The sequence below is a fragment of the Ovis canadensis genome, chromosome 6 (genome assembly GCF_042477335.2).
Source record: "Ovis canadensis isolate MfBH-ARS-UI-01 breed Bighorn chromosome 6, ARS-UI_OviCan_v2, whole genome shotgun sequence".
NCBI lineage: Eukaryota > Metazoa > Chordata > Mammalia > Artiodactyla > Bovidae > Ovis > Ovis canadensis.
In genome coordinates, this window is record NC_091250.1 from 127,746,727 (window position 1) to 127,761,876 (window position 15,150).

The window sequence follows — 15,150 nt, forward strand, 5'->3', positions numbered from 1 at the left end:
AAAGACACTGATGCTGGGAAAGATTGATAGCGGGAGGAATAAGGAGCAACAGAGGATGAGATGGTTGGATGGCATCATTGCCTTAATGGACATGAGTTTGAGCAAACTCCAGGAGATAAGAAGGAAAGAAGAGCCTGGCTTGCTGCAGTCCCTGGGGTCACAAAGAGTTGGACATGACTTAGTAAGTAAACAACAGTAACAACAGCATCCTTATTGAGTGCCTACTGTGTGCCAGGCTCTGAGGGCACCAAGAAGACGGGGAAGTCAGGGGTCCCACAAAGCCGTTGGGCTTGGTCAGCTCAGCGTGGTAGAAGAAGGGTTTTGGGGGGAGATTTTTGCCTCATGTCTGTTTTTCTGCACTTGTATTTGGGAGGGTGGAGGTGTCTTTGGAAAGCAGCATGGATTAGTCAGGTGGGAGTTGAGAAACAGTGCTGGTTCTCAAACGTTAGTTGTCTAAGCATGACTCACCAGGGCAGCCTGTTAAAAATGGGGATTAATGGGCTGCATCCCCAGAAGTGAGATTTGACAATCTCACTTTGAACAAGGACACAGTTTTACACTGATGTGGCTCTTGGGTCTGGAGCCATCCTGGGGTTTCTGCTGGCAGTTCCCTGATGGCTCTCAGTGGTTCTTGCTACCGAGTGTACCAAAGTACCCACACCTTCTTTTCTGGCACAGCAACTCAAACTGAGACGAAACTTCTTCCGTTTCACCTTGACTACCTTATTTATCCGTAGTCTTTGGTTTTGTGGGGGCTTTGCTGGTGGCTCAGACAGTAAAGAATCTGCCTTCAATGCAGGAGACCCAGGTTCAGTCCCTGGATGGGGAAGATCCCCTGGAGAAGGGAATGTCAACCCACTCCAGTATTCTTGCCTGGAGAATCCCATGGAGGTCCGTGGGGTCTCAGAGAGTCAGACACGACTGAGCAACTAACACACACACACACACACACTGTTTTGTGAGTGGTGAGGTTTCAATATGTTCTTAGAAGTGGCTCCAGAAGTTAAGAGGGACCTCCACTCGGGAGCAGGACGCATGCGCAGCTCGGGTGCTGCCCTGACCCAGTGGACGCCCCATCTTCGCCTTTCCTGACGGATCTCTCCAGCCCACTCTTCTCTGAGGATGGCTGGAGTCTGTTTATTCACAGCTCTCCCATGGGCCTCCTGCCATCTCCCCTTGCTGTGTTTCTCTCTGTCCCCAGCGGAGCCTTGGTGGCGTTATCGGGAAGTCAGCCTTTCTTAGCGGCTGAGCCTTTAATCCTTTCAGCTGCTGTGCTCCTGCGTGTCCTCTAGCAGAAAACAGGACACATGTGCGGTGTGTGCACGTCCGCCTGTGGAGTGTATGCACCTGGGGTGTTGCGTGTGTGTTGTGTGTATGTGAGTTGTGTGTCAGTGTGCGTGCCTGAGTTGTGTGTGTGATTTGTGTTTGTGTGCATGTCTGCCTGTGGAGTGTGTTCCGTGTGCGTTGTGTATAAGTGAGTTGTGTGTCAGTGTGAGTACCTGAGTTGTGTGTGTGATGGGCATGCATGTCTACCTGCCTGCCCGCAGGAGCGTGGTCCTACCTGAATAACCACCCGCCCCTCCGCTGTATCTTCCTCCTGCCCCGTTCAGCCCCGCAGAGGTGCAGACGGGCTTGGCAGAGGCTGACTTGCTGTGTCTCCTTCTTATCTGTTCTCTCTGGGAGAGATTTGGAGATGGAGCAAGGGCGCTGATTCGTGGTAGAAACCGTGAAAGGCTCGAGCGCTTCCGAGCCTGAGCACAGGTTGTTGGCAGGGATCGTCCTTTAGAAACACTGACCAGGGTCCCGGTGTGTCTGTGTCCGTGGGTGAGGTGGACCCGGAAGCTTGGGGTCCATGAGGGTGGCACTGGGCACCGCTGGGGAGCCGGACAGCCCGCGGTTTGATAAGGGGAGAGTCGAGGGTCCTTCCATTGGCAGGTCTGTGCGGATGGGACTGGAGTGGGATGTATGAGGTGGTACTAAGGGGGCCCGATGCGGATGAACGTCTTCACTCCGAGGGCTCATTACCTCCTGCCTCTGGTCTGGGGCTTTCTTTGACTTGGTGGGATATAGATAGGGGGTCCTCTGGCCTCTTGTACAAATATGTCCTTTTCCTGGTGGTCCCTCTCCCTCATCTTGCAGAGTGTGTTTCAGGAGAACTCTATCCTTATTTTGAAAAGTAGTGTTGCTGTTCAGTTGCTCAGTTGTGTCTGACTCTGCGACCCCATGGACTGCAGCACGCCAGGCTTCCCTGTCCTTCACCATCTCCTGGAGCTTGCTGAAACTTCATGTCCTTTGAGTCGTGATGCCATCCAACCATCTCATCCTCTGTCGTGCCCTTATCCTCCTGTCTTCAATCTTTCCTAGCATCAGGGTCTTTTCCAATGAATTGGCTCTTCGCATCAAGTGGCAAGAGTATTGGAGTCTCAGCATCAGTTCTCCCAGTGAAAGTTAGTGAGTGTAATACACAAAATAAAGTCAGGGTGTTCCTGCCCTGAGGGGAAAGGACAGGCAACGCATTGGCTACCCTGGGGAGTTCTCTTTCGAGTCCTCTCACCCCGTGCCTTGGCACAAGCCAAGCCCTTGGTCTGGATTGTGTGGTTGCCTGTTCCGCAGCTCACACTGAGCCCTGCCTGTGCGCCCGCCTTGTGCTCAGCTCTGGGGAGAGAGACTCCAGGAGCGCGGGGTCCACGCCGCCCCCACTGGACGCTGGGTTGGGAGCTGATTTCGGTTCTTGATCTCTCTCCCTGACCCCAGCGGGGGTCTCCCGCTGCTCAGCCTTTCATCGCCTGGACTCTGAGTCGCCCAGGGAGCAACTTCCATCAGGGCAACCTGGTGAGGGTGTTAGAAAGACAGAAACCAGCCCCACCCAGCCTTAAGGAGTTTGGTCCCTGCCCCTGAGGCCACGCTTTTCCAGCTTGGGTTGAGGGGAGTGAGGAGATAAAGTTAGATCAGTGAGCGTATCAGTGAGATGACACATGGGGTGAAACGTGCCTCCAGGAAGGGGGCTGTTGCTGTTTGCTGTTTAGTTGCCCGGCTGTTTGTGACCCCACGGACTGTAGCCCGCTGGCTCCTGTCCCTGGGATTTCCCGGCAAGCATACTGGAGTGGGTTGCCATTGCCTCCTCCAGGGGACCTTCCCCACCCCTGTCTCCTACACTGCAGGTGGATTCTTTACCTTGGAGCAGACCACTGAGCCCATTAGTAAAATAAAGGACAAAGTAGGACGCATCTGCAGAGACGTATGGGGCCCCGGCATAGTAACCTGTGGGGATCCCAGCACACCCGGGGTCCCGAGGTCCCCGCATAAACCTCGCTGATTTTCTGGCCACTGAGCACACAGAGCTCGACAGTGTTAAACACCCGGTGAGGACATCGTGACTCCTGTTCCCCTACAGCCCCCTCCCCTGAGTCAGGGCTTCCTACTTGGCTTGTAAGGTCTTCAGGGCGACTTTTTTCTCGCTGTCTCAGGGACCCGTCTTGGGTCCTCAGAGCCCAGGGCTCCCAGGAATAGACTTGCTGCTGATGCCTGATCCCAGGACTCTGGCCTCCACACTCCCAGCCTTGGCATGCGTGTGCCTGCTTAGTCACGAAGTTGTCCGAATCTTTGTGACCCTGTGGACTGTAGCCCACCAGGCTCCTCTGTCCATGGCATTTTCCAGGCAAGAGTACTGGAGTGCCTTACCATTTTCTCCTCCAAGGGATATTCCTGACCCAGGGTTGAATCTGTGGCTCTTGTGTCTACTTCACTGGCGGGCAGATTATTTCCCACTAGCTACTTTAATAGAAAACAAAGAAATTTTTTAAAGAAATTTTACTAATAAAATACATCTTCAAAAAAACCAATCATTTGAATGAATTCAACAATTTAATTCACCTTAGATTTCAACTGATAACAACCAACTTTTACAACAGAGGTTCACGGTTTGGGTTCTGTTCAGGCTACTATACTTTGAAAAACTTTTTGTTTTATCTTGGGGTATGGCCGATTAGCAATGTTGTGATTTTCAGGTGGACAGCAAAGGGACTCAAGCCACACATACACATGTATTGATTCTCCCCAAACCCCCCTCCCACCCAGGCTGCCGCATGACATTGGGCAGAGTTCCCTGTGCTACACAGCAGGGCCTGTTGGTAACCCAGTTTACATATAGCAGAGTTTGCAAGTCTCCTCCACACTCCCTAACTATCTTCTCCCCATTCTTACCCTCTGGCCCCCTCCACCTCACCCTAGCCCCACTCCCTGGCCACAGCAATCACAAGCTCATTCTCAAAGTCTGTGAGTTGGTACAGGCTAGTTTATTCCTTGTCCTTTTTGTTTGTTTGTTTTGACATATGCGTTATTTCTTCTGGATTATACTACTGCCTAGGAGTAGAATTTCCTTTGTCCTTAGTTGATAAAGAGCCTCCTGGTACCGATTTCAGAAGCATCAGTGACTCCATATCGCCACCCTGTGGTGATCTTATCCTGAAGACTAGACTGGGATAGGAGGATTTTTTCTCTTTTCTTCCTTTTGAGCTTTTCCATCTCTTTTCTACTTGAGTATAATCAATCTACACATGCACATCCCACCCAAGCCTTGCTATGCTTTCACTGTATATGTTTACATCAGATTTTTACAACAAAGCTGTAAGGCGTGGCTGTTATTTATGCTTAAAATAAAGATGAGGAAAATGACTTAAGTGACTTCCCTGTCGTGTCGGAACACCATCCTTTTAGCTGCACCCAGATCTCTTTCTTCAGGTATGCACTCTTTGTTCTCTGATGGAAAAAAAATTTTTTTCATCTTTTTTTTTTTTTAAGACATGGCCTTGGCTGCTTTTTTTTTTTTTTTTTTTGGCTGAATGGTATGTGGAATTTTAGTTTCCCATCCAGGGGTTGAACCCACGTGCCCCCTGTGGTGGAAGTGCAGAGTCTTAATCACTAGACTACCAGGGAAATTCTCAAGATTTTTTTTCATCTTTTTGTGACACCACACCCCTAAATCAAGCCTGACAGCAAAGGAGCGCAGGATGCTGGGGGTGAGGGGAGATCATGAGATAAAATTCCACTTGGAAAATCCTGATAAGACTTCAGCTGGCAGCCTAGGGGCTAAGAAAAGAGGGAGAAGCAGAAAGAGGACAGATGCTTCCTGGGTGCAGGTGAGTGACTCACAAGGTCCATCCAGAGGGATAGGGATGCACGTCTTTGCATAAAGCGGCCACTATCTTCAGCAGGTCTGAAGTCTTTCCCAGCCCTGATTTCTAAAGCTGTGACAGATATGTGACTTTTGGGTGTTGGCTAGAAGTTAGGCATGAGCAGTGAGTGGCTCCTACGGCTGCTGCTAAGTCGCTTCAGTCATGTCCGACTCTGTGCGACCCCATAGACGGCAGCCCACCAGGCTCCCCCGTCCCTGGGATTCTCCAGGCAAGAACACTGGAGTGGATTGCCATTTCCTTCTCCAATGCATGAAAGTGAAAAGTGAAGGTGAAGTCGCTCAGCTGTGACCGACTCTTAGCGACCCCGTGGACTGGTAACCTAGCCAAAAAGGATGATTTCGAAAGGCCACCCCAGACATCCAGGAGAGCTCACGGGTATGCTACAGAATTAACTCCAGAGACTTCCAACTCCAGAACCCCACCCTAGGCACACAGTGGATACAAACCAACCAGGGGGGCTTCCTCAAGTAACCTTAGGGAGCTAGGAGCCCATTAAGGGTTCCTAAATATTCTACACATAAATACACCTGATTATCACAGACCCAATTATGGGAAGACATACATAACAGAGCCTGCTGTTACATAACTTGCAATTGTCAACTGGCCTTGAGCATATGCCGGTTTGCACCCCCTTCTATTGACTGGTGGTGGGTACAAACCCTATTTTGCACAAGGCGCGACAGAGGAGGAGACGGGAAGTGTAAAAAGAGAGCAGCCAAGAGAGATGCGGAGACTGCCTCCCTCGGGGCTGGCCTGCACTCATGTCTGGGGAGCGTCTTTCTAACAAAAGATCTGTCCACTTGAGCTGAACTGAACTGAAGCTTGTCTGTTGTTTTAAACCCTTTAGCCCTTTCTTCCAAATCTTTGTTGAAGTGAGACAAGAACCGAGGAAGAGAAGTAAACCTACCTGATACAGAAAACATTAAAAATATATATACATATTATTAAAGAACAGTCACAGCACCACGTGTTGCCTCCAGGATGGTCTCAGACTTGAGCTCTTCAGGCACAAAAAAAGCCCTTCAAAGGGTTTCTTTATGCTGATTATAAATTGCTGTCATTGTGGAGTTCAAAGACCTCCATATATTTGCAACATGAGTTTGAGCAAACTTGGGAGATACTGAAGGACAGGGAAGCCTGGTGTGTTGCAGTCCATGGGGTCTCAAAGAGTCAGACACAACTGAGCGACTGAACAGCAACATGACATTCACAAGGGATTTTTTGTGCTCACATTTCTTAGCCATTAAACTCAAAGCAGTTAGACCCCTTACTCCAAAGCGTTTCTCAGGCATTTCTGAAATAAATCCTTCCTGCAGATGGTGGGGTGGCTGTTAAAAGGGTCTATAATTGGCTCAGTGTCCAAACCGGCCCAAAGTTCAAGTAAACTTTGAAACTGAATGTAAGAACGTAAGAGGAGGAGAATATGTCTGTGTACACGCTCAGTCATGTCCGACTCTTTGTGACCCCATGGACTGTAGCCCGCCAGACTGCTGTCTCCATGGGATTTTCCAGGGGAGAATACCGGAGGGGGTTACCATTTCCTACCCCAGGGGATCTTCCCCACCCAGTGATCCAGCCTGCGTGCGTCTCCTGTATTTGCAGGCAGATTCTTTACCACTGAGCCAGGAGTTTATGGGAGAGATGACCGAGCTCAGTGCCATAGTTTCAATCCATTCATTCAGTTATTTTGACAAATATTTGCTGATGTTTCTAAATAAAGCTCAAACAGATCACGAGTCTCTTCTAAGTCCTAGAGCCTGTGAAGTAGCAGTGTGTGTAAGTGGGTAATGCAGCTGCTATTACAAATAGATACCCAGGTCTCAGGGACTTAACACACTGGAAGGTCATTTCTTCCTCACATGAAGTCTGATGAGCATTCCCATAGCTAACTATGGGCTTCCCTGGTGGCTCAGACAGTAAAGAATCCACCTGCAATGCAGGAGACCTGGATTCAATCCCTACATTGGGAAGATCCCCTGGAGGAGAGCACGGCAACCCAGCCCAGTATTCTTGCCTGGAGAATCTCCATGGACAGAGGAGCCTGGTGGGCTACAGTCCATGGGATCACAGAGTCGGACGTGACTGAGCAACTAAGCACAACCCAGAGCTAATTGCAGCCAACAAAATTAAGGTTCTGCTTCAGCCAACTCTGTCTGTGTTGTTGTTCCGTCGCTAATTCGTGTCCGACTCTGCAATCGCAGGGACTGCAGCCCACCAGGGACCTGGGGGGCAAGTGTGTCAGGGTCCCCATGGGCCTAACCCTGGCCTAATGCCAGGGCCCCGTACGTAAACATGGAGGATGCGGTGATTCCAGCTCTCTGAGGCTCAGGGCGATGCTGAGGGGGGCGGCTCTGACCGGAGTCTGCCCTGGGGGCTCTGGCTCCCGGTGGTACCCCAACTTGAAACACAGCTCCTGGCCTGCTCGTGGGCTCTTATGGAGATTCAGTGCCTTAGAGAGGATGGCCAGATATCATGGCATCCAGGAGTCCTCACCCTGCCCTGGTCCCATCCTAGGTTAAAGACGAACTTGGGAGAATTCCCTGGCTTCCAGTGGGGAGGACTCTGCCTTTTCACTGGCTGGGCCTGGGTTCAAGCCCTGGTTGGGAAACTAAGATCCCACAAGACGGGTGCTATGGCCAAGAAAAAGAGAGAGACAGAGTTGGAAAGACAAATAGATTTCTAGCTTTAAAAAAGAGGAAATGGAATATTATAGAGCATCAAGACTGGTCCCGCAGATGAGTGCTCTTCACACAGGAAGGCTGAGGTCCCATGCTTGGGGATGCACTGTGTCTGCTTAGCCCAGGGCCAGCCTTAGACTACCTGGAGACAGCTGTCTGGAAGCCCTGAGGGCACCTAGGTCTGGTTTAGGGTGGGCTCATTGCAACTTAAAACTGATGGCGTCCTGTGGATGACAGCAGCCACCAAGTGCCACGGCAGCTCTAGGAAGCCCAAGTCTGTGTGCCAGGGGAAGGGAATGCCGTTGGGATGTGGGACCTGCCTGGAGATCATCCATCTTTCTCAGTGTGAACCACGAGCTCAAAGAGGGGCCTTGCCAGATTCCGGCAGATACATGGCATGTGTCCTCTGCTGCCATCTGGTGTGGCTTCAAACGGCCTTTAACACTTGACCCAGTAACTGGAAATGCCTTCTGTGAGAGCGGTAGTTCAGTTCAGTCGCTCAGTCGTGTCCGACTCTTTGCAACCCCATGGACCGCAGCACGCCTGGCCTCCCTGTCCATTACCAACACCAGGAGTTCACCCAAACTCATGTCCATCGAGTTGGTGATGCCATCCAGCCATCTCATCCTCTGTCATCCCCTTCTCCTCCTGCCCCCAATCCCCCCCAGCATCAGAGTCTTTCCAATGAGTCAACTCTTCGCATGAGGTGGTCAAAGTATTGGAGTTTCAGCTTCAGCATCAATCCTTCCAATGAACAGCCAGGACTGATCTCCTTCAGAATGGACTGGTTGGATCTCCTTGCAGTCCAAGGGACTCTCAAGAGTCTTCTCCAACACCACAGTTCAAATGCATCAATTCTTTGGCACTCAGCTTTCTTCACAGTCCAACTCTCACATCCATACATGACCACTGGAAATACCATAGCCTTGACTAGATGGACCTTTGTTGGCAAAGTGATGTCTCTGCTTTTGAATATGCTGTCTAGGTTGGTCATAACTTTCCTTCCAAGGAGTAAGCATCTTTTAACTTCATGGCTGCAATCACCATCTGCAGTGATTTTGGAGCCCCCCAAAATAAAGTCTGACACTGTTTCCACTGTTTCCCCATCTATTTCCCCTGAAGTGATGGGACAAGATGCCATGATCTTCGTTTTCTGAATGTTGAGCTTTAAGCCAACTTTTTCACTCTCCTCTTTCACTTTCATCAAGAGGCTTTGATCAAGAGGCTGTGAAAGTGCTGCACTCAATATGCCAGCAAATTTGGAGAACTCAGCAGTGGCCACAGGACTGGAAAAGGTCAGTTTTCATCCCAATCCCAAAGACAGGCAATGCCAAAGAATGCTCAAACTACCGCACAATTACACTCATCTCACACGCTAGTAAAGTAATGCTCAAAATTCTCCAAGCCAGGCTTCAGCAATACGTGAACCGTGAACTTCCAGATGTTCAAGCTGGTTTTAGAAAAGGCAGAGGAACCAGAGATCAAAATGGCAACATCTGCTGGATCATGGAAAAAGCAAGAGCGTTCCAGAAAAACATCTATTTCTGTTTTATTAACTATGCCAAAGCCTTTGACTGTGTGGATCACAATAAACTGGAAAATTCTGAAAGAGATGGGAATACCAGACCACCTGAGCTGCCTCTTGAGAAATCTGTATACAGGTCAGGAAGCAACAGTTAGAACTGGACATGGAACAGCAGACTGGTTCCAAATAGGAAAAGGAGTACGTCAAGGCTGTATATTGTCATCCTGCTTATTTAACTTATATGCAGAGTATATAATGAGAAACGCTGGGCTGGAAGAAGCACAAGCTGGAATCAAGATTACTGGGAGAAATATCAATAACCTCAGATATGCAGATGACACCACCCTTATGGCAGAAACTGAGAGTGGTAGGTTTGGGCCAAAGCACCGTAGCACGTGAGTCCAAACTCGGCCACCTTTCTGCACATCTGGATCACCATGGCCATAGATGCTGTGGCACTCTCAGCAGGGGGCCCCGACGGTGGGCTGATGCGGTTTCTGCTCCTTCCCCTGCTCAGCCGATGGTGTCATCAGAGGCAGAAGGGACTTGCTGGGGCTGGAAAAGGTGGCTGGAGACAGTGCCATCAGCACCGTGGCCTCCCTTGGAGCCAGACCAGGTGGGCATCAGTGCAGCCGGCCCTCAGAGCGAGTGCAACTGGGGCCGCTCCCTCCAGCGCCTGCACCTCTGGGATTAGGAGCAGCGGGCAGGGATCAGAAGGCAGACCTCCCAAATCTGCAGGACAGGGGCCTTAATGCCCGTCTTGGCTCCCAGTGTCTGTGTGCGAGCTACTCAAGGAGCACTGCTGACTGGCTGCCTTCAGACCGGGGTGGGGAAAGGACCATGGTGCTTAAGAGTTGAAATTGGCCAAGATCAGCCTTCCCTGGAGGCTCGCTGGTAAAGAGTCTGCCTGCAACGCAGGAGACCCAGGTTCAGTCCCTGGATTGAGAAGATCCCCTGGAGAAGGGAGTGACAATTCACTCCACTATACTTGCCTGGAGAATTCCACAGACAGAGGAGCCTGGTGGGCTACAGTCCATGGGGTCACAAAGAGTCAGACACAACTGAGTGACTAACACTGCTTCTACTACTAACCACAATGTACCGTCCAAGACTTCCCTTGGAATTTGCCAGCCTTCAGTAGACTCCATGCATGCCTGTGTGCTAAGTCACTTCGGTCATGTCCAACTCTTTGTGACCCTGTGGACCTCAGACTTCCAGGCTTCTCTGTCCATGGGGTTCTCCAGGCAAGAACACTGGAATGGGATGCCATTTCCTCCTCCAGGGGATCTTCCTCACCCTTGCATCAGCAGGCAGGCTCTTTACCACGAATACCACCTGGGAAGCCCTCAGTAGACTCCAGGGTTCTAAATTATTGGATACCCAAAAAACCCCAATGGGTCAGCCATGAGTACTCTCAGGACTGGCTCCACCTTCTCCCTTCTCTCTTGCTGTTGTTCGGTCGCTCAGTCGTGTTCACTCTTTGCGGCCCCATGGACTGCATCATGCCAGGCTCCTCTGTCCTCCACTATCTCCTGGGGTTTGCTCAAATTCATGTCCATTGAGTCAGTGATGCCATCCAACCGTCTCATTCTACTCCCTGGGCGCCACCAACAGTCTGTAGTTTGCACTGAGACTTCACCACATTTCTTGGACCAAAAACTTTTTAAATCTGTGTTCCCAACCTTGGGCCAGGAACTGGTACCAGTCCAAGCCCTGTTAGGAACCAAACCACACAGCAGAAGGTGAGGGGGCGGGTGAAACCCAAACTATCCCCCCACCCCAGTCCATGGAAAAATTTTTTTCCACAGAACTGGTCCCTGATGCCAAAAAGTTTGGGGACCACTGTTCTAAATGAAGCAAGATATTCTCCATCAGGGTGATCTGAAGCATTGCTTGGGCCAACTTTATGTAGTTTGGACTAATCTAGAAAACCTGTTAAAATATACATTCCTGGACCTCATCTTTGGAGACTCTGATTGAGTGTATCTGAAGTGCAGGAAGAATTAGCCTTTGTGGGATTCCCATGTAGCTCAGTAGTAAGGAATTCCCCTCCGGATGCAGGAGACACTGGTTCCATCCTTAATTCAGGAAGATCAAACATGCCTCGGAGCAACTAAGCCTCTGTACAACTATTGAGCCTATACTCTAGAGCCTGAGGGCCAGAAATACCGAACCCACCTGCTTCAACCACTGAAGCCCAAGTGCCTAGAGCCCACGCTCTGCAACAAGAAAAACCACCGCAGTGGGAAGCCCATGGCTGCAGCAAAGTGTAGCCCTCCCTCTCTGCAGGTAGAGAAAGGCCCATGCAGCAACGAAGACCCAGCAGAGCCAAAAGCAAATTAAATTCGAGAACTAGCCTTTTGTGAGCTCCCCGGGTGATCCTTCTGTTTCTCAGGCCACGCTTTGGGTAGTACTGATTTATACTGCGTTTCATCACTGAGAACACGGGACAGCTAGCTGGTGGCTTTAATTTAAAATGTGAGTATGTGGTCCGTGCCAAAACCCAGCCTAGCTTGAGACTTTACTGCTGAGTCCAATTTGTACTGCTCTCTGTAGGACAGAAAAATAAATCAAGAGATGAGTTGTGGGGGTAAGGAAAAACAACTTTATTTGCAAATCCCTTAGACAGAGAAGATAGTGGACTCTTGTCCCAAACAATTAACTAAAATTCAGGCTCCTTTTATACTAAAAGGGGAGTGGGTGTGGCTGGTTTCTGCAGCCATTTGCTTTTCCACTTCTTTAAAAAATTATTTTTATTTAAATATTAAAAAATTTTTTTACAACGTTGTGTTGGTTTCTGCCATATCACAATGCCAAAGGTGCTGGGATCCTTTGTTCTTGCAGCAGTCCATGTAGGTTTGGTCACAGTGCTCCTATAAACCTCCCAGCAAGAAAAATAGTTATCCTGTTTTTCACTATATGAATGGCAGAGTGTACACCTCTAAAGGTCAGAGCCTTGAGAATGGGCTGTCTTGGGTGTTTCAGGCTATAGGCAACATTCTTTTACAAAACGAGCAGAGTCAGCATGACTAAGCGGAGGCAACGGAGCAGGAAGATCAGAGCTGAAGGAATGGATTCCACGAGCAGTCAGGTTTGTTCTCTGTAACAGTTCGCCTGTGCTGAGAGCCAGGAGCTGCAGAATCTGGGAGACCTGGATCCTGTGGGCTGGGCCATACTGGACAATTGCTCTGTAAGCTTCAGGCCACTGAGTTTATAATTGGAACTAAAACTGCTGACCTCATAGGGATGCAGTGAGGATTATGGAGGGGACAAGTGAAAGGCCCAGAGCCTTCATAGGAAACAGACTTGCTAAGTGTGGCATAGATTTTTAATGTACATATATTTTTAGAAATTCAACTGCAAGAAACCTCCCCTGATTCCCACCACCCTCAACTCCCACCCCCCATCCTTCTGTGTCTCATATACTCATCAAGTGGGTTATCTTGGTTTACACCAGAGACAGAGCTCCCAGGAGGCTGGACCTAGTCCGTTAGCTCACCTGTACCCCACCCAGGGTCTTGTACAGTGCTTGGGATGGTAAAATGGTCAATGCATACATATATAGTCTGCTAGCTCCAGCCTCCAAGAAGCTCAGTGTCAGAGGTGGAAATCAAGATGACCCATTTGATGAGTGTGTGTGTATGTATGTATATATATATATATATATATATATATATATATATATATATGGCTTCCCAGGTGGCACTGGTGCTAAAGAATCCACCTGCCAAGGCAGCAGATGCAAGTCATGTGGGTTCAACCCTTGGGTCAGGAAGATCCCCTGGAAAAGGCAATCCACGCCAGTACTCTTGCCTCAAAAGTCTCATGGACAGAAGAGCCTTCAGGGCAACAGTTCATGGGGTCACAGAGTCAGACATGACTGAGCACGCACACGCACACATACAGAAATCAGATGAAGTGCATGTAGAAACTGTATGAGTAACTCTCAACCCAGGTTACACTTGAGAATTCCCTGGGATACATCTCAGAAATTCTGATTCAATTAATCAGAGGCCGTATATCTCAACCTTGGCTTTACATCAGAATCACCAGGCAAAAATTTTAAATCCACATGCTCAAGCCTCATCCGTCAGCATCTCTTGGGGGAGGACCCAAGGATCAGTAGTTTTAAAAAGCTCTCTCCTCGGAGGAACCCAGCCGGTCAGAGGGGGCTGGGCGTCACGGGGTCAGATGCAGAGTCGACTGACTGACACGTGCAGTGGGCCAGTCACGTGCTCTTAGGTACAAACTTTAAAATGAAACTAAGACAGGAAGGAGCTCCTGTTCGGTACATGTCTAAGGACGTTTTTTATTTTCTGCCGTCTCGATTTTGGTGATTGACCTTAATTTCTGTGTGTCCGGTGCAGCTCTCTTCTGTGTTCACTTCTCTCTTTGGCTGTTTGCTACTGATGTTGGGCGACTATGCAAATTGAATAATATCCTCTCCCCACCCCCTTTTAAAAATTTAACTTTATTGACTCATTTTTTCGGCCGTGCTGGGTCTTGACCGCTGCCTGGGCTTCTCTCTAGCCGGGGCGAGCGGGGGCTGCTCTCTAGGTGTGGTACCCCGGTCGCCCATTGCAGCGGCGTCTCTCGCCACAGAGCACGGGCTCCAGAGGTAGCGGACTTCAGTAGTTTCGGCACACGGACTCAGGAGTTGCAGCTCCCAGGCTCGAGAGTGCAGGCTCAGCAGTAGTTACTCATGGCCTTAGCTGCTCGATGGCATGGCGGGGAATCTACCCAGACCAGGGATCCCACCTGGGTCTCTGGCATTGGCAGATGGATCCCTTACAAATGAGTCACCAGGGAAGTCCCCCCCACCACCCCACAACTTATGTCCACTGGTCTCAGTGAATGCTTGAAAATAGGTTGTTTGCAGATGTGGGCAAACAAAGATGAAGTCGTTCTTGCCTAGGAAGGGCCCTGATCCGATGACCACTGTCTTCAGGGGGTGAGAGACACTGGACCCCAGACACACCAAGGAAAGCTCCAGGAGAAGACAGAGGCCGGACACACTCTTCCTCGGGCTTCCTGGGAGGGCCAGCTCTGCTGACGTGTGGGTTTCAGACTTCCGGCCTCCGCTAAAGTGGAGAAGACGTTGCTCTAAGTCAACCGGTTTGTGTGATGTGTTACAGCGCCCTAAGAGAATAATACAGAGACTTCATTGACATCTCTCGTTTGGGTCAATTTTTCAATGAAATGATTATAGAGTCATAATTGTGAAATCATTCTTTTATTGTTCACACACATATCTGCTATTGATACTCATTGAACGTTCTCTAACAAGGGGTCCAAGCTCCCATTTGATGAAATGCACCAAAATTCCTGTATTGTTCCAAAGGCTAAGTGGGAATTAACGAATGTGCTACATATTTAAACTTTCATGGAAGGCTCAGATGATAAAAGCACAAGTTGTAAAAAAAAATAAAAATAAAAGCAGACACCCATGCTTTCCTCTCTTTGGCCATTGGGCACACATTCCCTGTGATCTCACTGGGCTCTGTGAACGCCTGAAGGGAGGTTACTTTCCCAACATTTGGAATCACTGCAGATCAAGAACTGGTCAAGTTGGATCTGTTTACAAACTCTGCTCAAATCGTCTGTGTGCCTTGTTCTGCACGAGCACGGGAATTAGCGTGTCTCATACTGTAACAAAAGAAATACACCAAAAGCAGCACGTCATCATTAAGAGGAACTGACATCATGGACCACAAAGACAGCTTAATGGTTCCAAAAGGTACAGAGCAATTCG

At 49.5% G+C, this 15,150-nt stretch overlaps 1 protein-coding gene across 21 annotated transcripts in view; it reads right to left on the minus strand.

The window, feature by feature from the left end:
• Window positions 1–13,687: 13,687 nt before the first annotated feature.
• The window catches only part of PROM1 (prominin 1), a 144,680-nt gene continuing 143,217 nt past the window's right edge, over window positions 13,688–15,150 (minus strand). For 13 of the 21 annotated variants that reach the window (XM_069594749.1, XM_069594754.1, XM_070292455.1 and 10 more), the window contains one exon: window positions 13,688–15,044. In XM_069594749.1, coding sequence (XP_069450850.1) covers window positions 14,990–15,044 — 55 coding nt within the window. In that variant the 3' untranslated portion in view covers window positions 13,688–14,989. The remainder of the gene's footprint in view (window positions 15,045–15,150) is intronic. The other 8 variants (XM_069594756.1, XM_069594750.1, XM_069594763.1 and 5 more) reach the window with 2 other exon arrangements.